Raw genomic sequence first — 22,426 nt, 5'->3', positions numbered from 1 at the left:
CGCCTCAATCTCCTGGAAAAAAAAGAAAAAATAGTAAACCAACACAAATATTCCCTGGTCCAACGCAGTCCATTTAATAACGAGTGTCCCACAACGATCTCCCCTATAGAGCTGTCACATCATGAGATGTGACTGCTCTATAGGCCACAATGGCTCCTGCAGGGTTATCACTGAGGGTTCAATGGGCTCCAACTTTACGGCACTGCTGCGTGAGAATTTTCCCACCAGCGGTGGCACAAGTGACAGCAACCTCTGATGGCGGAGGGTACAGTGCGGAGGATACTTGCTGGCATGGTATCACTGGAGCCCCTGGAGAGCGGTCACATCTGCCACAGCTTAATCAGGGTTACCTGGATAGGGGCCCACTCCGGAGTTTTGCCCCCCTGAAACGAACCCCAAGCTATGCCTCTGGGTACAGCATTGTAAACGGTGCATAAACCGCACAACAACACTACAGGCAGTGTGCACACCTTCTATGCTATGTGTGGGACACCAGCACTTATACTCTGCGTCATCCTCACTACAGCCGGGATGGTCAGGCCGGCCCGGGGGATGGTCAGGCCGGCCGGGGGATGGTCAGGCCGGCCGGGGGATGGTCAGGCCGGCCGGGGGATGGTCAGGCCGGCCGGGGGATGGTCAGGCCGGCCGGGGTACGGCCATCGTGTGACCGGCCGCAGCAGTCAGAGCTCGGTGCACACAGTGCGGCGCCGGGAGTCACCAGTGAGCTGCAGGCAGACATCGGGCCAGCAGCCTGGCCCCTCCTCGTCCCACGGCTCCGCCCCTCGCCGTAAGCCAATCAGGACGCGGGCTGTTGTGTCTGCGCTGGAATTTGCATATGAAAGCGTAGCAGCCAATCGGAGCGGCCGTCCTTATTAGCATGCACCTTGGCTCATTAGCATGAGGAGCAGGCAGCGCGCGGTGGCGGCAGGAGGGAGCGGAATGGCTGCAGCGGTTACATTGTGTCCGGGGGCTCAGTGATCGGCGCTGCTGCTGCTGGCGGAGGCTCTTGTTTGTTAGCGGCCGCCTGAGAGACACAAGTGCGGACTCCGGGAAGCGGGATTGTCGGACGGGACGAGGGGCTCCGGCTGCTGCTGCGGAGGATGACGAGCCGTCCCGGGGGGCTCTGGGCGCCGGGCGCCTTTCTGCTGCTGCTGCTGATCTGCCGCTCCTCAGGTGGGCCCAGCGGGGTCTCCTCACCGCCCCCCTGCCCAGTGCCATGTCGCTGCAACGCGGACAGAGGAGTGGATTGTTCCGGGAGAGGGCTGGTGGCCGTGCCCGAGGGGCTGAGCGTGTTCACCAACATGCTGTAAGTACGGCAGCGGGAGAGGTGATGGCTGGTGCCCCCGTACATTGGTGTGATCACTGGTGCCCCCCGAACACTGGTGCCCCCGTACATTGGTGTGCTCTCTGGTGCCCCCGTACATTGGTGTGATCACTGGTGCCCCCCGAACACTGGTGTGATCACTGGTGCCCCCCGAACACTGGTGCCCCCGTACATTGGTGTGATCACTGGTGCCCCCCGAACACTGGTGCCCCCGTACATTGGTGTGATCACTGGTGCCCCCCGAACACTGGTGCCCCCGTACATTGGTGTGCTCTCTGGTGCCCCCGTACATTGGTGTGCTCTCTGGTGCCCCCCGTACATTGGTGTGATCACTGGTGCCCCCTGTACATTGGTGTGCTCTCTGGTGCCCCCGTACATTGGTGTGCTCTCTGGTGCCCCCCGAACACTGGTGCCCCCGTACATTGGTGTGCTCTCTGGTGCCCCCCGTACATTGGTGTGATCACTGGTGCCCCCGTACATTGGTGTGCTCTCTGGTGCCCCCGTACATTGGTGTGCTCTCTGGTGCCCCCGTACATTGGTGTGCTCTCTGGTGCCCCCGTACATTGGTGTGATCACTGGTGCCCCCGTACATTGGTGTGCTCTCTGGTGCCCCCGTACATTGGTGTGCTCTCTGGTGCCCCCGTACATTGGTGTGATCACTGGTGCCCCCCAAACACTGGTGTGATCACTGGTGCCCCCCGAACACTGGTGCCCCCGTACATTGGTGTGATCACTGGTGCCCCCCGAACACTGGTGCCCCCGTACATTGGTGTGATCACTGGTGCCCCCCGAACACTGGTGCCCCCGTACATTGGTGTGCTCTCTGGTGCCCCCGTACATTGGTGTGCTCTCTGGTGCCCCCCGTACATTGGTGTGATCACTGGTGCCCCCTGTACATTGGTGTGCTCTCTGGTGCCCCCGTACATTGGTGTGCTCTCTGGTGCCCCCCGAACACTGGTGCCCCCGTACATTGGTGTGCTCTCTGGTGCCCCCCGTACATTGGTGTGATCACTGGTGCCCCCGTACATTGGTGTGCTCTCTGGTGCCCCCGTACATTGGTGTGCTCTCTGGTGCCCCCGTACATTGGTGTGCTCTCTGGTGCCCCCGTACATTGGTGTGATCACTGGTGCCCCCGTACATTGGTGTGCTCTCTGGTGCCCCCGTACATTGGTGTGCTCTCTGGTGCCCCCGTACATTGGTGTGATCACTGGTGCCCCCCGAACACTGGTGTGATCACTGGTGCCCCCCGAACACTGGTGCCCCCGTACATTGGTGTGATCACTGGTGCCCCCCGAACACTGGTGCCCCCGTACATTGGTGTGATCACTGGTGCCCCCCGAACACTGGTGCCCCCGTACATTGGTGTGCTCTCTGGTGCCCCCCGTACATTGGTGTGCTCTCTGGTGCCCCCGTACATTGGTGTGCTCTCTGGTGCCCCCCGTACATTGGTGTGATCACTGGTGCCCCCTGTACATTGGTGTGCTCTCTGGTGCCCCCGTACATTGGTGTGCTCTCTGGTGCCCCCCGAACACTGGTGCCCCCGTACATTGGTGTGCTCTCTGGTGCCCCCCGTACATTGGTGTGATCACTGGTGCCCCCGTACATTGGTGTGCTCTCTGGTGCCCCCGTACATTGGTGTGCTCTCTGGTGCCCCCGTACATTGGTGTGATCACTGGTGCCCCCGTACATTGGTGTGCTCTCTGGTGCCCCCGTACATTGGTGTGCTCTCTGGTGCCCCCGTACATTGGTGTGATCACTGGTGCCCCCGTACATTGGTGTGCTCTCTGGTGCCCCCGTACATTGGTGTGCTCTCTGGTGCCCCCGTACATTGGTGTGCTCTCTGGTGCCCCCGTACATTGGTGTGCTCTCTGGTGCCCCCGTACATTGGTGTGCTCTCTGGTGCCCCCGTACATTGGTGTGCTCTCTGGTGCCCCCGTACATTGGTGTGATCACTGGTGCCCCCGTACATTGGTGTGCTCTCTGGTGCCCCCGTACATTGGTGTGCTCTCTGGTGCCCCCGTACATTGGTGTGCTCTCTGGTGCCCCCCGTACGTTGGTGTGATCACTGGTGCCCCCCGTACATTGGTGTGATCACTGGTGCCCCCGTACATTGGTGTGATCACTGGTGCCCCCGTACATTGGTGTGATCACTGGTGCCCCCGTACATTGGTGTGCTCTCTGGTGCCCCCCATGTGCATTGGTGTGCTCTCTGGTGCCCCCCATGTACATTGGTGCGATCTCTGGTGCCCCTCATGTACATTGGTGCGATCTCTGGTGCCCCCCATGTACATTGGTGCGATCTCTGGTGCCCCCCATGTGCATTGGTGCGATCTCTGGTGCCCCCCATATGCTGATGTGGTCACTGGTGCCCCTGGAACAATGGCACACTTTTTGGTGCCCCCTGTACGCTGGGGCAATTTCTGATCCCCGCCCCCCATTCTTTGGTGCGCCCGTATGCTGGTACATTCGTCACTCTTGTCGAGCTGATTGTGGCACATGGACATGTAGGGTTGTGACGTGTGCCCCAGTTGGATCATCTTTTTTGTGTGGCGATTTCTCCAATAAACAATGCCCAATTACTAATGATCAATTGTTTTGATTTGTGTTGGGGCAAACGTTGTCAGGTGGACCCCCGGCATGAAGGAGGCCCCCTGCTGGGCACTGTGCGGCTTCTTTGGTTTGGCTGCTCCATATCCCTAATGGACCTCGGACGGAGGGTTGTGGCGTCCGGCTGACCAGCCGTGTGTCAGACACAACCATCAGGCCGGAGCGCTCACCAGCTCTGTGATTGGCTGCTCATCACTGACCTCTGTGGTTTCAACCAACAATACTGGGGAAAAATCCCACGGACAGATTGCCCAGTTGGCCGGCAGTAGTTTGCCACCTGCTGCCGCCTCTGATTGCTGGCGTATAATTTACAAATGTTTGGTTAAAACGGGTCATTTCCTCCAGCTTTATCTCATGGGCAGCTTCTGCTGTCGCTGGATGGCATCTGCCGCACACAAGGTGAGGTCCATCAGTCATGGTCTTTAGGACCACATTGGTACAACCAGACATTGGCACCTCTGTCTTCTCCTAGAGAAGTCAGATGGAACTTCTACCAGCCTAATGTTGTCATTGACGTTCCCCTGGGGACAGAAGCCATTCGTCCCAGTTGTGGAACTCTTGCTTTGTACCATGGGGGTTCGTCACCATCCCACCCAGCTGGACCTTGGCTGACCTACTGTACCATCCTGGTGACCCGTCCTTGTCTCTGATTGTCTCCTGCTTTGTCTACCTGCTCATCATTGGGTAAAATATCGCATAATTTATGCTACTACAACTCCCAGCAGGTTCTCGCATCCCTATTGGCTTGCAACAAATGGACTTTGACAATTGATCACAAAGCTGAAAAACTCCCAATATTTGTATGTGAATGTCCGGCGAAGTGATATGGGCTCTGGCGGGGGTCCCAGTATTGGCAATGAGTTACTGGGGGATGTTACTTATTCCTCTCTAGCACTGTACATGGCGGCATTACAATAGGTTGGCAGTATAAAATCTCTGTTCACTACATGGTATAACGTATCGCTACGGTGATGTGTCTGATTAATCGGGGGCTCCAATCCTTGGGATAAAGGTACTGTCACAGTAGACGATATCGCTAGCGATCCGTGACGTTGCAGCGTCCTCGCTAGCGATATCGTCCAGTGTGACAGGCAGCAGCGATCAGGCCCCTGCTGGGAGATCGCTGGTCGGGGAAGAAAGTCCAGAACTTTATTTCGTCTGCCCGGCGCTCACAGCCAGACCAGAGAAGCAGAGCGCCGAGGACAGACAGCGGAAGGTAAGTATGTAGCGTTTGTTTTTTTACTTTTTAGGATGGTAACCAGGGTAAACATCGGGTTACTAAGCGCGGCCCTGCGCTTAGTTACCCGATGTTTACCCTGGTTACCGGGGACCTCGGGATCGTTGGTCGCTGGAGAGCTGTCTGTGTGACAGCTCTCCAGCGACCAAACAGCGACGCTGCAGCGATCCGGATCGTTGTCGGTATCGCTGCAGCGTTGCTATGTGTGATGGTACCTTAAGATGGGAACTGTCTTATTGGGGATTTTCTTTCCTGTTCATCAGAAAGTTGGATGATGATCCGTATCCTCCTGGGGTAGTTAACAAGTGGCTAAAGCAGAAATATATATATTATATGTCTCCATTTGTGGCTTCTATTTAAAGCTTCCGCTGTCATCTCCCCCTTACCGGAGTTCCTCTGACTAGTTGGGTGACGGCTGCTGTGCCAGCGGTAATGGAGGGAAGCGTCAGGTTGTTGATGGTCTCTTTGGTAGGTTCTGTGATGGTATGTTATACACACAGTACCTGGTGCAGTCTGAGGGGTTTCATGTAGCTAGTAGTACACCATTCTGCAGTAGTTGAGAGCTGTGCCTTTAAGAAGACGCTGCGGAGATTGAGACGTGAGGAGGCTTTCTGTAGAACACAATATTGTTGAAGTCATTCTGCAATTACCCCCGGTGACCCTGCATCCCACCCAGTTGCTGAGCAGGTGGCTACTTCAGCCAAGCCCTGCAGACCCCCGTAGATACAACGCTGTGGAGGTTGAACCCTGATAAAAGCCCACGGCCAGTCGTTGAGAGCTATTATAGCCTGTGATCAGTAATAGCACAAATAGGTAGTAGACCTCAGGGCACGTTGGTTGGGGGTCCTTGAATTTGTCATATTTTCTGATTCTTGGAGAATTACCACGACGTATCATATCAAATACTCATGTGCTGCGCTTCGCTCGTTACAGTCTGATCATTTCTTGTTAAGGTTTTGTGTTGTAACTCGCATCGTGGATCTATAACTTTGGGTGATGTTCTGCTCTTGTTTCTTCTAGTATTAAGTTATTGCCAATTTTTTGCTCCTGTATCTGTGTAGTGCTGTATCTGTGTAGTTCAGCAGATACTATTTATTCCCCATGTAGGAATCTGTGTCCAGACAAACCTCTCCATTTTGACACTTGGGCTCACACTCATCTGCGTTTAGAAAATCGCTCCGATCTTGGTCCGAAAAGTCAAACGAGTGTCCTGCGTGTACAATGTGATTTATTTATTTTCTTTCTTACCTGGCATCCATATGACATCCGTATGAAAGGTGTTTTTAATATCAGCTTTTACATACAGAAATGCTGTCCTTTCAAGCTAATTTACTAGTTTCAAGCTTTATACATATCTGTATATAGCTATACAAATATGGATGGATGCATAGATGTATTTGAGATACATGATCAGTGCAACTTAATGTACAGGTAGTTAGCTTATAATTAAATACATAAAAAAAAAGTCATGTGGTCCCCTGAATTTTTAATAACCAGTTGAGCGAAAATGGACAGCTGGGGGCTGATGTTTATAGCCTGGGAAGGGGGTAATGAACATGAAGGTTCCCAGGCTATTACTATTAGCTTACAGCTCTCTACTTAGCCTTTAAAAATAAAAAAAGAAAAGGAAAAAAGAACGGCACTGAGTAGCGTTCTTGACTCACTGTTGTGGTAGAGTAGTCTCTGAATCACAGGCATCAAAGCAGGAACACAGTTCACGGTATTGATGGTGCATGCCATGAAATGCACATGAGGAAATCCAATAGAAGAGAAAAAAAATGCAGCAACACTTCAAAATCCAGTGATGAGAAAACCTTAGTCCTTTATTTCAAACGAAATGCATGGACAAGGTAAAGCAAGCAGGTACAGGGCAGATGATACAGGCAGAGAAACAGGACGACAGTCGTTTCGCGTTATGGAAGCGTGCATAACACGAAACGGCCGTCCTGTTTCTCTGCCTGTATCATCTGCCCTGAACCTGCTTGCTTTACCTTGTCCATGCATTTCGTTTGAAATAAAGGACTAAGGTTTTCTCATCACTGGATTTTGAAGTGTTGCTGCATTTTTTTTTTTTCTCTTCTATTGGATTTATTCTACTTAGCCTTTACTTGTTATTAAAATGAAGGGGGGCAAAACCATGACGTGCGGTTCCCCCTAAAATGAAATAACTAGCAAAGGCTTAGCGTAGTTTTAAGTGCAGGAGTTGGTGCATTTTATGGATTCACCATTTCTAGTGCTGCTGAGGACTGATACTCTATAACAACGCTCAGAGAAAAACATGAGTCCCATGTAATACCAATTACTGTCAGATTGACTAAATGTATATTCCCATGTATTTAAAGGACTAGTAAGTATATACTCCTGCAATACTATTTAACACAAGAAAAGAATGGAGTTCCATACACATAGAAATGTAATAAAAAATACATAACCGTTATTGAAAAATGCAAGAAACATAAGACAATATAAATAGAAATAAAAAGGACGAACAACCTAGTAGGGACGCAAGTAAAGCCTCAGCACAGCCAATAAGTATACGTGCACTCTCGCCAAGACCTACAATGTATGCTGCTCTATAATGACCATGTAACATCCAGTTAGTATATAACAGTGTGTATGCAGATCACTGGATGCCCATATATATATATATATATGCCCTAATATTAGTCACAGTGACCAGCACACAGAGAAAGGAATAGAGCAGTCTTACTTAGTATAGTAGAATTGTCTTACCCATGGTGGAGGAAAATGAGGTGCCAAATCGACCCCCCCCCCTCGATTAGGGGGGTCGATTTGGCACCTCATTTTCCTCCACCATGGGTAAGACAATTCTATACTAAGACTGCTCTATTCATTTCTCTGTGTGCTGGTCACTGTGACTAATATTAGGGCATATATATATATATATATGGGCATCCAGTGATCTGCATACACACTGTTATATACTAACTGGATGTTACATGGTCATTATAGAGCAGCATACATTGTAGGTCTTGGCGAGAGTGCACGTATACTTATTGGCTGTGCTGAGGCTTTACTTGCGTCCCTACTAGGTTGTTCGTCCTTTTTATTTCTATTTATATTGTCTTATGTTTCTTGCATTTTTCAATAAAGTTTATCTATTTTTTTTATTACATTTCTATGTGTATGGAACTCCATTATTTTCTTGTGTTAAATGAGGACTGATATTCTTAGTCTGGGAGAAGGCCAATATCCATGGCCCCTTCCTAGCCTATTAATATCAGCCCAAAACTGTCTGCCTAGCCTTTTATGGTATTTAATTATAGGGGAACACTGCGTCCTTTTTTTTTTTTTTTTTTTTGTGGAAGTGGGCACAATTTTAATAACCAGTAAAGTCTAAGAGCACAGCATTGATCTTATATTAATAGCCTGGGAAGCTCCTTGTTTATTACCCCCTTCCCAGGCTATAAACATCAGGTCCCAGCTGTCAACTTTCCCTCAGCTGGTTATTAAATACTAGATGGTGGCCCGATTCTAACGCATCGGGTATTCTAGAATATGCATGTCCACGTAGTATATTGCCCAGGCACGTATGTAACAGGTTAAAGAGATAAAATAAAAAATAAACATATACTCACCTTCCGAGGGAGCCCTTGTAGTCCTGTCACCTGTGTGCGGTGCACACGGCAGCTTCCGGTCCCAGGGTTGGTATGAGCGCAGGACCTGTGATGACATCGCGGTCACATGACCGTGACGTCAGGGAAGGTCCTTCTCGCATACCATCCTTGGCCCCAGAACCTGCCACTTGCACTGCCGAGGAGAGGGCGCAACGACGGAGGGTGAGAATAGCAGGGTTTTTTTTATTTATTTTTTTTAACTATTGATGCTGCATAGGCAACATCAATAGTAAGAAGTTGGACACACAGGGTTAATAGCGGTTACAGAGTGCGTTACCCACGGCATAATGCGGTCCGTTACCGCTGGCATTAACCCTGTGTGAGCGGTGACCGGAGGGGAGTATGCGGGCGCCTGGCACTGTCTGCGGGGAGTAAGGAGCAGCCATTTTCTTCCGGACTGTACCCGTCGCTGATTGGTCACGGCAAAACACCCAATCAGCGATTTGGATTTCCATGACAGACAGAGGCCGCAACCAATGAATATCCGTGACAGAAAGAAAGACAGAAAGACGGAAGTTACCCTTAGACAATTATATAGTAGATTTGGGGAATTACATGCCGTTTTTCTTTTTAATTTATTGCATTATTAGCTAAATACATGAGCATTAAGCTACACACCCAGTGCAATAATTATATATGGCACTGAGCGCTTGCTTTATCTACTCTATTTTTACAGGTCACGCTGTGAGTTTACTGTACTCGGCTTATGAAATGTCAGGCTTTCTATATGGGTGCCTCACAATTGGATAGCACATGCATAGTCCGTGTGCTGTGTGTTTTTTTTTTTTTTTTTGGGGGGGGGATTGCACTCAACTGATTGTAAAGCAGTATGAGCCCTAAGGGTACCGTCTCACAGTGGCACTTTGGTCGCTACGACGGCACGATCCGTGACGTTCCAGCGATATACTTACGATCTCGCTGTGTCTGACACGCTCCTGCGATCAGGGACCCCGCTGAGAATCGTACGTCGTTGCAGATCGTTTGAAACTTTCTTTCGTCGTCTAGTGTCCCGCTGTGGCGGCATGATCGCATGGTGTAACAAAGGTGTGCAGGATATTGTATACGATGTGCGCATAGTAACCAACGGCTTCTACATCGCACATACGTCATGAAGTTATCGCTCCAGCGCCGTGCATTGCAAAGTGTGACCGCAGTCTACGACGCTGGAGCGATAATGGAGCGATGCTGGAGCGTCACGGATTGTGCCGTCGTAGCAACCAAAGTGCCACTGTGAGACGGTTCCTTAAGGGTATGTGCACACGCTGCGGATTTTGCTGCGGGTCTGCAGCAGCGGGTACGCAGCGGTTTCCCATGCATTTACAGTATAATGTAAACCTATGGGAAACGAAATCCGCAGTGCACATGCTGCGGAAAGAAACGCGCGGAAACGCAGCGGTTTACATTCCGCAGCATGTCAATTCTTTGTGCGGGTTTACACCTGCTCCAATAGAAAACTGCAGGTGTAAACCCGCAGCGGAATCCGCAAGAAAAATCCGCAGCCCTCACAGATACGTGTGCGCATCCCCTTACTTATCAGCCTGCCCCTTAGAAGTCCATGTCAAGTTCACTTTTCTTTTTGCCATACACATGTGAATGTTCGGCTTCGCATACAAGTAAATGTTGTTGATTTTCATGGACTGAATCTTCCCGACATCCAGGTTCTATCACATCGCAGTCTGGTCTCGCACGTCCTTTCTTCTTTTTTTACTTATGAGAAATAAAACCCCGGTTCTTGTTCCAGCCCATTCTAGTTTGCTGTAGTGTTAATTTTTCTAATTCTTGTTGCATCCATGTTTTACATACTGGTAATATATGAACAGCACACGGGCGACACATGGCGCTACCCACAACGAGAATCACAGTAGGACATGTGTTTTTGTTAATTTAAATTTTTTTTTTTTTTCATCTGTCACCTCCGTACTCAAAAAAATAGGACACGTGGAAAGGCATATTCCTTGTAATGTTTCCCTGATCTATTAATAAAATGTTCTATCACATTCATATCAAAGTCTACAGCTATACACCATGCACTAAGATATATACAGACACATCCGATCTGATGGGTAAGGGGTCCTGCCAGACAAAGGAACATCTTGACGTGGCTTGTGGACACTTGTGAATTTGTGCACCCAGTGCTTAATTTTAGAGGTATATTCTATATGGCAGTTTATGTTCAGACTTTTGGTGAGTTTTTGATGTTGCAGTATTTCTGTACCTATTATGTAAACTGGGTTACTTAAATTTTTGCAGTGGTTTTTTTTAATTTATTTATTTTTTTTAATCTGGTTTTTGAGTATGTATTTTACGCTGCTTGTTGGTGTCGTTATTTAAATAAAGCTGCTTTGTTTTTGACACTTCCTGGTATCTTTGTTTGACAGTCATGTGGATAGTGTTTTTTTTTTTTTTTTTTTATTATGCGCTTCCATTGCGGAAAAACTTAGAACGCACATGCCTTTTTTTTTAATCCTGCTCCGATTGGATCGTGATTGAACAGTAGAAAAATCACAGCATTCTGGAATTGCAAGCCAAATTTGCATCATCCTCACCCATCTACAGGTGCTTCTCACAAAATTAGAACATCATCAAAAAGTTGATTTATTTCAGTTCTTCAGTACAAAAAGTGAAACTCTTATATTATACAGTCATTAGTGATCTATTTCATGTGTTTATTTCTGTTAATGTTGATGATTATGGCTTACAGCCAATGAGAACCCAAAAGTCATTATCACAGTAAATTAGGATACTTTGTAACACCAGCTTGAAAAATGATTTTAAAATCCAAAATGTTGGCCTACTGAAATGTATGTTCAGTAAATGCACTCCATTCTTGATCAGGGCTCCTTTTGGCATCAATTACTGCATCAGTCTGGTGTGGCATGGAGGCGGTCAGCCTGTGCACTGCTGAGGTGTTATGGAAGCCCAGGTTGCTTTGATAGCAGCGTTCAGCTCGTCTGCATTGTTGGGTCTGGTGTCTCTCATCTTCCTCTTGACATCTACTCCATAGATTCACAGGAGGCTGTGGAGTATCCCACGGTTTAGGCATAACTGTAAAATCACAGACCAGGCAGTTATTTTCCTGTATATAGTAATATAGTCAATTTCTCGCCCCCCCCCCCCCCCCCCAGAAAAAAAAAAAGTATAATCTGCCTGTCCTAAATGGCAACTTGTTTGGCATAGGCCGTGTCTGTGGAACATGTCCATTTGTCAAGAATAATGAGTACACACTGGAATGCATCAACTAAACGTAGAGCCAGTACAGGATGGGAACAGACCTAACATGTCTGGGAGACCTCCTGATTGCCCCCGTAAATGGATGTCACATTTCATCTTGCCTGGACCATGTTCATGGTGTCCCCTTCTTATGTTAGCATGCATGTTGATGTCTGGAGCACAGCTCCACCGTCCGGTGTATGGCCTGTTGTGGCCCTGTAGGGTGGGCCGTGTAACTTGCGGCTGTCCCCTTGACTGACTAAGGTACTGTGAAATGTTCCATGACTGCTGTTGAACCACAGGGGTCTGTGAAGGAACTCTGGAAGTTGATTTATTGCTGTGAGGCTTTCTTGAGGCTCGTGTATCTCCTGTGTCAGTTCACTTCCTCCAAGTGGTGTGAACAAGCAGCTATAAAAGCTTCACTTTGTGTCTGTAGCAGACGGTATTCTCACTGTTTCTGGTGTTGGCACTCCCTGTCTGCTCCTGGTGGCATGGTATTAAGACTGGAATCATAAGGGGCTCAGGGACGTCGCATCATGGAAAATGTCAATTCTTCACCTGAAGATTCTTGTCAGGTCTTTTTTATTCTGTACTTTTGTATCTCCATGTTTAATGTTAATCTGTAGGGGCATCTAAAGGGAGAACTGGATAACACTGTAGCCTCCTACCTGTATGATCCACTACTAGCACTATGTCTGAGGCCTGCTGTCCGTAAGGTGCTGGAGTCCACAAATCTAGTACTGGAGTCCCTAAGTGTTAGGGCAAACTATAGACCAGTCGCTGGAAATGGAGACATGGCAAAGCGGCTCTAAACTGTTCTGGTGTCTGACCTCACTAGTGTGTATGACTAACCAGAAAAAAAATGAACTGGAGTAGAAGTTGGTATGCATGCAAAATATAGGAGCATGTTCACACTGGCCATTAAACGGACAAAACCTAAGACAGAAACAAAATAAAGAGGCAATGGTGCATATAAATAAATTGGATACCTAGTTTTTGATTAAAAAAACAAAAAAAACAAAACACGAAAGCCATTCCACCAGCGTCAAGATGTACCTAACTTGAACTGGTCCTAACCTCAACTACTAAAACCTTACCATGCATCATAGGGACATCTGTGTGAATAAGGGCTGAGCAGGATTGTGTACTGAACATGGAGGCTTCCCATTTTCTAGGTGTTCATGTTTGGGACCCGGTCCTACTCTTCCCTTATTCACACGGATGTCCGTTTGATGCTTGGTAAGGTTTCAGTACCAGAGATTAGGACCATCCCAAATGTGGGTACTCCTTGACGATGGTGAGATTGTTATATGCTTTTTTTTACTACTTTTGTCTATTGTGGACTGCAATATAATGAGGCCATCATACATATAGGAGGAATATTGGCCAGCCATTAAGACATCTGTGTAGGAAGGGTCTTTTTTTTTTTTTTTTTCAGTATTCCTAGCCCTTTGTTCTCGGGAGATAAGCCGCAGTTAGAGGGGTCTGTCAGCAGTGTGTGTTGGGGTGGGCGGAGAAGGAGCATTGAGCTGACAGCTATCTGAACTGTGCCCATCTTCATGGTTTAAGTGTACATGCAATTAATAATGCACTGTTTCTAGTTATAAATAGAGAACTCCTTGGGGTATGAGCACTAAACTTCTTCTAGACACCAGTATACAAGCCAACTTTCTCAAGCAGAAGCCACCTGGAGAATGGTAACACTTGCTGTGTTTAGAAACTTGAAGTGGTTAAGAAAACAAAAAACTCAACTTGTCCTTGCTATGATCAGGCTTTTATTTTTGCAGTGCGTATGTTCATTCTTTTTAGCATTTTTCAGGTGGGTGGTGGGTTATGGAGCGGACCCACTTGAAAGAAGTTCTGCACACCTGCTGTAAAGGAGTGGTCTCTTTCCTTACCTTGAGGGTCATATTAAGTTCTCAGAGATGGTTGCCACATCCAGCCGGGCCACCGTCATCCACTCGTTGTCAAAGACAGCCCTGACTACCGATATAATAACGACCAAATGGTCCCTGCAGAAAGCACCTTGTGCCACCCTCCGCTGTTGGCAGTATACTTACATCTAGGGGTTCACACTTTACCCCCATTCAGAATTCGCCCATGAATCACTCCCACCCAACTGTCACACCCAACACCCCTCTAACTAATATCTTCCTTGCCCCAGTTTATCATATTTGTGTCAATATTTATGCTGGGGACCCCTGCTCTAAAGGATTATGCAGACGTCTGTGGACCTCAGGCCATAATGCTTGGACTGGCCGGATCATGAATGTGTCCTGTGGCTGTGATTCTCCGGTCGGGAAAGCCACGGCCAGTCTGTGCAGAGTGCAAATTAGTTTGATCTTGGATCACTGACGTCTGGATGAGCCCTTCCTAGGCTAAATTCGTAGGTTCATGCCCTGTCCAGGCACCCATTTGCTGTCCGGTTACATCCCGGACCCGTTCATATGTATCCTGTCTGTAAATTGTACTAAACTCGGACCCCTATGTGTGTTTTTTAGATGGTTGCTATGAATGAGCCTATAAGCTAGCGTATGCTATCAGATTGAGGAACCTGTGTAAATGGGGCCTTCGTTATAGCAGGGTTGTTTTGTAGGAGCAGGGTATGACGTGCCTACCTTTTGTGTCCGGCCTCTGCATTATAGGGCACGATACGTCCCGTGGCTCCCCCGAGGACCCTGCAGAGCTTGCATTCTCGTGGCCAGAAGTCTTCTACACCCGATCGTTGCTATAAATGACTTCAATTTGAGTTTTGTTCTTTACTCCAGATGCGATACAGGTCGACAGCTTGGCAGCCGGGTGATTTATTCTTTTTCTTTCCCTTTGCTTTCCATTACTAGCAGTCCTCTTAATTCTCCTGTGGTATTTGCTCTTTCCATTTCTATGGGTCTCTGCAGCCCAGAAATGCAAGTTCAGACTCTGTTCAATAAAAACCTGAATTACTTTACTATCTTTTAACGAAGCTATGGATTTATCTGCACAAAAGACGCTTATATTAAACCTACAATTAGGCGGAAAGTCATCTGGTGATATTATTGGCTGGTCTTATATGGGATTTAATATCTACACGCGACCTCAATACACAGATCTATGGTATATTGTGTGTTATCATGAAATCTCCATGACGACGTTTGATTAGAGTCCAAAACTTGGTGATTGGAATCCATATGTAGATGGATGGCCCCCCTGACCATCGGTAATGACTGTAGATGTGTGGCCTATTGTTCCTTGTGTGTGTATGGGGGTGCCGGCTGGCCATCGGTAATGACTGTGGATGTGTGGCCTATTGTTCCTTGTGTGTGTGTGTGTATGGGGGTGCCGGCTGGCCATCGGTAATGACTGTAGATGTGTGGCCTATTGTTCCTTGTGTGTGTATGGGGGTGCCGGCTGGCCATCGGTAATGACTGTAGATGTGTGGCCTATTGTTCCTTGTGTGTGTGTGTGTATGGGGGTGCCGGCTGGCCATCGGTAATGACTGTAGATGTGTGGCCTATTGTTCCTTGTGTGTGTATGGGGGTGCCGGCTGGCCATCGGTAATGACTGTAGATGTGTGGCCTATTGTTCCTTGTGTGTGTGTGTATGGGGGTGCCGGCTGGCCATCGGTAATGACGGTGGCTGTGTGGCCTATTCCTCCTGGCCAAGTGTGTATGGGGCGACTGCTGACTGATGGTCTGGATAAATGTCGCTCGTGCATGTCTGATTTTTGGATTGGCGATCGCATTGTTCATCCCACTGGTTGACGTGTCAGTCGGCGGCTCTCTCGTGGAGTGCTTGGCTGAGCGAGTACTCCGGTGTATGGGAGAGAGTCAGGGGAGATGGATCTGAACATCAGCCGAGTGCGGTCTAATGTGTACGGCCGCCCTGAAGGGCAACGCTTAATGGGAAAAATATGCAAACGTTCTCTTCTGGAAATGAAACGTTCTAGTGCGAGCTAATGGAGAGCGCCACCTTGTAAAACCGTTAATAACAGTATGTGCATATGGTCAGCATTTACAGCAGGTTTTTCTGCGCTAAGTTTGCAGGAAAAATGCTCTGTAAAATACACAGATTACTTTTGTTTTGTTTTTTTGCTCCCATTCGTTTGCAAGGGTGAAAAAGAATTGACCTTCTGCAGATTTGGGAAAAAAAATGGTTTTGTTCATAATCCGTAAGGAAAACGTAAGCAGCGTGTGCACGAGAGTTCAGAAAAGTGAAAGGGATTTCTAAAAATTCCTGCAGTGTTTGACAAATTTGCTCAGACAAAAAGCGGTAATGTTAGCAAGTGAAGAGGACACCAGGGAGTCACTGTTTAATATCTAGGCTATGTGAGGCCTCCTGTTCCTGTAAGCGGTGTCCGTACATCTTGGGTCCAACCTTGTATTTATCCTGCTCATTCCGTACATCTTATTCTTCACCTTGCTGTGTGTGGTCTTGGCTTTAATTCTTGAAATCTGCCATATTGATTCCTCCTCTGCACTTCATATACAATGGCTGTGGCTTTAGCTTCAGGAATTTTCGGGCTTTCTTAAAAGCCTCAGCAACAAAAGGCCGGTGCACGGAGACCTTATGTACTCGGGTGCTACTACTGCTGTATATCTTGGCGATCTCTCTGACTTGGTGGATCACTATTGTAGCAGAGGAATTTCTAGGTAAACAAGCAAGCAGCGACAAGTCGGCCACTCGTAAGCGCTCCACACGCTCATCAGCGCGCGCTCGCCTGGATACTTCACCTCCTGCTTTCATCTTCTCTACTGCGTTCTTGTGTCTTTAGTTACCAGGATCACGCTATACAACTCTCACGGGTTCAGTTGTGCAAGAAATTTTGTTTTCCATTTTTTTTTTTTTCCACCTTTTCTATAGAAATCTTTTATCCCTTTCTGCCAGGGAGAAGCTGCAGTCGGGGACCTGCCTCGGACTAGTCATTGTGAATTGTAAAGTGCTGTATAGCTACTATTATTGTCTGAGATGCCTTGTTAAACTACTTTCACACTAGTGTTTTTTTTAATACGTCGCAATGCGTCGTTTAGGGGAAAAAACGCATCCTGCAAAGTTGTTTGCAGGATGCGTTTTTGCCCCATAGACTAACATTACTGACGTATTGACACACGGCGCGACTGTTGTGGCGGACCGCCGGGAGCAAAAAACGTTGAATGTAACGTTTTTTGTTGCCGACGGACCGCTTTTTCTGACCGCGCATGCGCGGCCGGAACTCCGCCCCCACCTCCCCGCACCTCACAACGGGGCAGCGGATGCGCCGGAGAAATGCATCCGCTGCACCCGTTGTGCGGCGCATCAAACGCTAGCGTCGGAATCTCGGCCCGACGCAATGCGACGGGCCGAATCCGACGCTAGTGTGAAAGTGGCCTTACTTATCGGGCTGTAATAACGCTGCCTGTGGACCGGGTAGCGCAAATCGCCAGACAGGTTCCCTTAAAGTTCTGAATGGCTGATTGTCAAATCGTACAGAAATATAGAACGATCTAAGCTATACTTCTATACCATAAAGAGTTTTAGATTTTTTTTTTTTTTGACTGTCAGGTAATCCAGCATATTAGATAATCTGACACATAGCGGAATTCTTCATTGTGTTCAAGAATATAGACTATGGGTAGCGTTCATTGTTTTAGGGTTGTTTTGTTTTTGTTTTGTTTTTTTGATTTTACTCATTTTTCATTTATTTTTTTTATAGAAATCTTGTGATGTTTATTGCACCATACGACTCATGAATTTTTCACGAATGAAAACTTTTTTTCTTTCTCCCATCTTTAACCAGTATCGTAACTTTTTGCTCTAAAATGTTGTTGCACATTTTGCTCAAAGACTTCTGGTGGGCATAAGATAATTCTGGGGGTGGGATAGAGGGCATTTTGGAAAGTCGTAAATGATGAATCTGCTGGAAGCTCCAAACCTCACCCACACTGGTGAACTAAAATCCGAGACCGTCAAACACAAATCGGTGATGCAATAATGCAATAAAAAAAAGTGTAAATCGGCCAAAAACCAGGCATTAAGACAATGCTGGTTCTGGTCCTAAATATTTTATTATTGTCCTCCTCCGCTACACAGATACAAGGTTACTTAATCCAATGATGCACTGAAAGAAAAATACTGATTTGTCTCACACAAGGATACAAATTGACAATTGTCTGCAAATGAGTCTTGTTGCATCACCTTCCTTTAGAGAGGAAAGGAAACAATGGGGCACAAGGTGCCATGAAATGCAGCTACTACTGTGCCAGAGGCGAACGTGCCACCCAAGTGTTACCTCCTGTGTGGCACAGCTTGGCTTTAGCATCTCACATCGGTCTCCTACCTTCTCCGCCTGTATGGGTCTACTAAGCGTGGCCCTGCACTTAGTAACCCGATGTTTACCCTGGTTACCCAGGGACTTCGGCATCGTTGGTCGCTGGAGAGCGGTCTGTGTGACGGCTCTCCAGCGACCACACAGCGACGCTGCAGCGTCACTAAATGTGACGGTACCTTTATGTGTATGTCTGATCGGGGGGGATTGTAAACCCTTTGAATTAAGCGGTTGTTGGGTTTTGTGAGCAGCTCTGTGTCACAGTAAATTGTCGCTTTTAATCTTTTTTTTTTTTTTTTTTTTTTTTTTTTAAGTTGTCTATGCCAGGTGGGGATGAGCTGTGATCAGGGAAGGTTCGGGCACCTTGGCACATGGGTGGCTTGGGGGGGGGGGAGGGGGTGGTATAAGCTTCATTATTCTAAAGCCTTCCCAAAAGCCACGGCCACTGCAGACTTTCGATAAGCAAAAAAAGAAGAAAAGCCAGCTCACCGTTTCCAACGGAGCACGGAGCTTGGTCCTGACGAGACGTATGGCAATAAAAAAAAACATGATGTTCCAGCTCGAACTTGATAAAAATGAAAAAACTTTAATGAAAAACATTAAAAACAAATTGCACAAATGCTCCTTTAGACAACACCATGACCCAAGTGAGTGAAGCAACTCGTTTCGACCGTACTGCGGTCTTTGTCAAAGCTTTGTTTTTTTCTACTGCAGACTTTCCACAGCAGATCACACATTCAGTGTCCATATTAATGCTCAGCTGATCGTCTGCGCACAAATCCAGACTGTGGGAACGTACCCTGAACTGTGCCTTTGAGGCCTGTACTGATGACACTGCACCCACCACCACCGACCGGCTTCATTGCTTACCAGGCACCGCGCTCTGCACCTTGTAGTGGCTGGACCTGACCTTTTTGGCTTCAGTCTCCTCTACTTAAATGGGACTAGACTGCAAAGGGCTGCAGTACAAGATGCGACCATTATGCCGTGCACGAGTTTCTCCTGAGATGCAATTTACAGTTTTTTCTTGTTCCTTTCATTATCATCTTGGTTACACATGGCTGTCCTGACCCAGGCCCTCAGTAGGAGGCTTATGTGGCTTTGCATTCATTTAGATGTCTTATTTGCAAAGCAAACACATGGGATATTTCACTGCTGTCCGTCCTGGCAGAGTGTGGGGCTGGGCGGGAAGGCGGGCAGCACTCTATTACAAGTGGTTATTAATGTGCCAAGGACTTGGGTACAAAGAGCACTGGGCTGCAGATGCCACAGTCTGAATTCACACACCAGTTTGTTATACATACTGCATTGGCGATTTTATTACATACAAGGGTTTCATTGGGATTTTTTAATGGCTCAGTGGCAGTACCACTCTATGCCCTCCCCCCCCCCCCCCCTCTTTTTTTTTTTTTTTAACTCCTATATTATCACTGGAGGAAAGCCATAGAAATCCATATTCCGGATTCTCCCCTATTATTGAGAGCTTAAAACAAATGCAAAAAGTCATATTTTGTTCCGGAAGGCCTGTGTGGCACATGGACTGCCCATTGATGTGAATGAGGCCTATGTAAGGCTTTTGCTTCCCCAGCGGTGGTACTACAGGGAAAATGAACACTTGCCGCTGGGTCCCATCTACAGATTGCAGGTGATCACTGGGGTGTCAGCAGAAGAATCTGCTTATTGTTGGGAACACTTTCAAAGGCGCCGTATGTGCGTGTCGGCGTGTGTGCAACACAACTGGATTTTTTTTTTTTAAATTCACTGACTCGGCAGTGAATCGGTTAAAAACAACTAGTCAGACTTTGGCATACTAAAGTCTGTCATTAATATGTCATCCATTTTATACAGATCCCCTTTGGATGGACTTTAGAAATGTTGTCCAGGCTTTTCACAAGTCTGCAGTCATAATGTGTGCTGAGAGAACTCTCCATTGCCGGCGCCCGGTGGTGAGACCTTTTAGTTATGTGACTGCGAGTACGCGATATGCATGCTCCCCGTCACAATCTGACTACACTGTGTTCCAAATTATTATGCAAATAATATTTCCTCATATTTTCTCTAAATTACCTATCTGAATTGCAGTCATTGTTGTTTTCCAGTCATCTACTATTCTAGTATAATTGCAATGTTTTGGAACAAACTGCCTATGAAAACAGTATCTTTAAAAAAAATAAAAAATAAATAAACACTCAAAATGCATGTTCCAAATTATTATGCACAGAGTTTTCAACCTTTTTTTATTTTTGAACAAAAAAATGGTCAATTGTGAAGTTATAAGCATTATCAGCTTATTACAAAATGAAATCAAACAGTTTTCAAGTGAAAACTTTATTCTAGGTGATGTTACATTTGCACATAGGACCCCTTGTTCGAAAGAAGCTTCTGAACTCTCTCGTCCATTGAATTTGTCAGTTTCTGCTTCAATTGTTTTGCATGTGGACAGAATACCCTCCCAGAGCTGTGGCTTAGATGTGAACTGCCTCCCACCATCATAGACACTCCTTTTGATGATGCTCCAGAGGTTCTCAATGGGGTTGAGGTCAGGGGAAGATGGTGGCCACACCATAAGTTTGTCCTCTTTTATGCCCATAGCAACCAGAGATGCAGATGTTTTTTGCAGCATGAGACGGTGCATTATCATGCATGAAAATGATCTTGTTGCGGAAAGCACGGTTCTTCCTCTTGAACCATGGCAGGAAGTGTTGTTTTAGAAACTCCACATAGATTATGGAGTTCATCTTTACCCCTTCAGGGATCATAAAGGGGCCGACAATCTCTCTCCCCATGATTCCAGCCCAAAACATTACTCCACCTCCTCCTTGGTGGCGCCTTAGCCGTGTCTTCATGGGGTGTCCATCAACCAGCCATTCCCCAATCCATCCATCTGGACCATCGAGCGTTGCACGGCACTCATCGGTGAACAAAACAGTTTGGAAGTCAGTCTTCATGTATCGTTTGGCCCACTGGAGCCGTTTCTGCTTGTGTGCAGTGGATAGAGATGGTCGTCAGGATGGCTTACGCACAGCTGCAAACCTCTGAAGGACCCTGCATCTTGTTGTTCTGGGGACATTGTAGTCACCAGCAGCTTCAAAAACTTGTCTGCTGCTATGACAAGGCATTTTTGCAGCTGCTCTTTTAACCTTGCGCAATTGCCTGTTGGAAAGTGTCCTCAATTTTTCCTTATCGGCACGCACGTGTGTGCTGGGAATCGGCTACATACTTCTTGATGCGATGATCACAATGAAGTGTCTTGGCAATGTTGATTGTAGTCATGCCTTGATCTAAATACTCCACAATTTGTTGCTTCTCAGCAGCCGACACATCCTTTTTCTTTCCCATTTTGGCCAAAAATGTAGGCTGCTTAATAATGTGGAACAGCCTTCTTAAGTAGTTTTGCCTTTTCTTTGGACACAACTGCCAAACTAATTTGCACAGGTATCTGCAATTGCTTTCAGTGATATAAAGAGCCCTGACACACATCACCGTCAATGAGTTTAAATGACAAAAAAAATTCTAACCTTATCACTCCTAAACTTTGTGCATAATAATTTGGAACACCGTGTAGACGTGTGCTTAATGCAAGTGTATTGAGGAAGGTTGCAGACGTCTAGTCGGAATGTGGCCATGAGAATGTAGGTCACATGCTTGTGGTTGCAGGACTGCTCAGTCTCGTCGCCACCACTGGAGAAGCCTCTCGATGCATGATGTTTGATTCACAAATCTGCAATCGCATAATGGCTGCAGACTTTTTTGTGAAATGCCTTAAATGACAGTGTGATTCGCAAAACAGGACTTGAGTTTCATGCACCCGAGACACTGATCTGTGTTTAATTCTGATGTGTATGGATGAATGAAACTATGGATAAGAAAAAAAGGACCGCACACGGATGTGTGAATGTAGCCTAGCAGAAAAAATACATTTGAAAGCCGATGACCTCTTTAACAATCTTCCAGATGGTGTGTTAAGGGGAGGTTTCCTAGAAGCTGAAGTGATCCAATGTTGTCACTGTTCTGGTGGATTTCCTTGCTAGTGATGACTTAATGTCTGGGCATTTTCCAGTTGGACCATGTGTCCAGGACTCCTTTTATTGCAGTCCCCTCCCTGCAGCCCACCAATTAGTGCCTTGAAT

At 47.2% G+C, this 22,426-nt stretch overlaps 1 protein-coding gene across 1 annotated transcript in view; it reads left to right on the top strand.

Moving 5' to 3' along the window:
• The first annotated feature begins 865 nt into the window (after positions 1-865).
• The window catches only part of LGR4 (leucine rich repeat containing G protein-coupled receptor 4), a 109,511-nt gene continuing 87,950 nt past the window's right edge, over positions 866-22,426 (top strand). Inside the window, exon 1 of the mRNA XM_069739704.1 lies at positions 866-1,306. Within this exon, the coding sequence (XP_069595805.1) occupies positions 1,101-1,306 (206 nt within the window). The 5' untranslated portion in view covers positions 866-1,100. The remainder of the gene's footprint in view (positions 1,307-22,426) is intronic.

This window comes from Ranitomeya imitator, chromosome 9, assembly GCF_032444005.1.
Source record: "Ranitomeya imitator isolate aRanImi1 chromosome 9, aRanImi1.pri, whole genome shotgun sequence".
NCBI lineage: Eukaryota > Metazoa > Chordata > Amphibia > Anura > Dendrobatidae > Ranitomeya > Ranitomeya imitator.
This window is presented reverse-complemented; position numbering and strand designations above follow the sequence as displayed.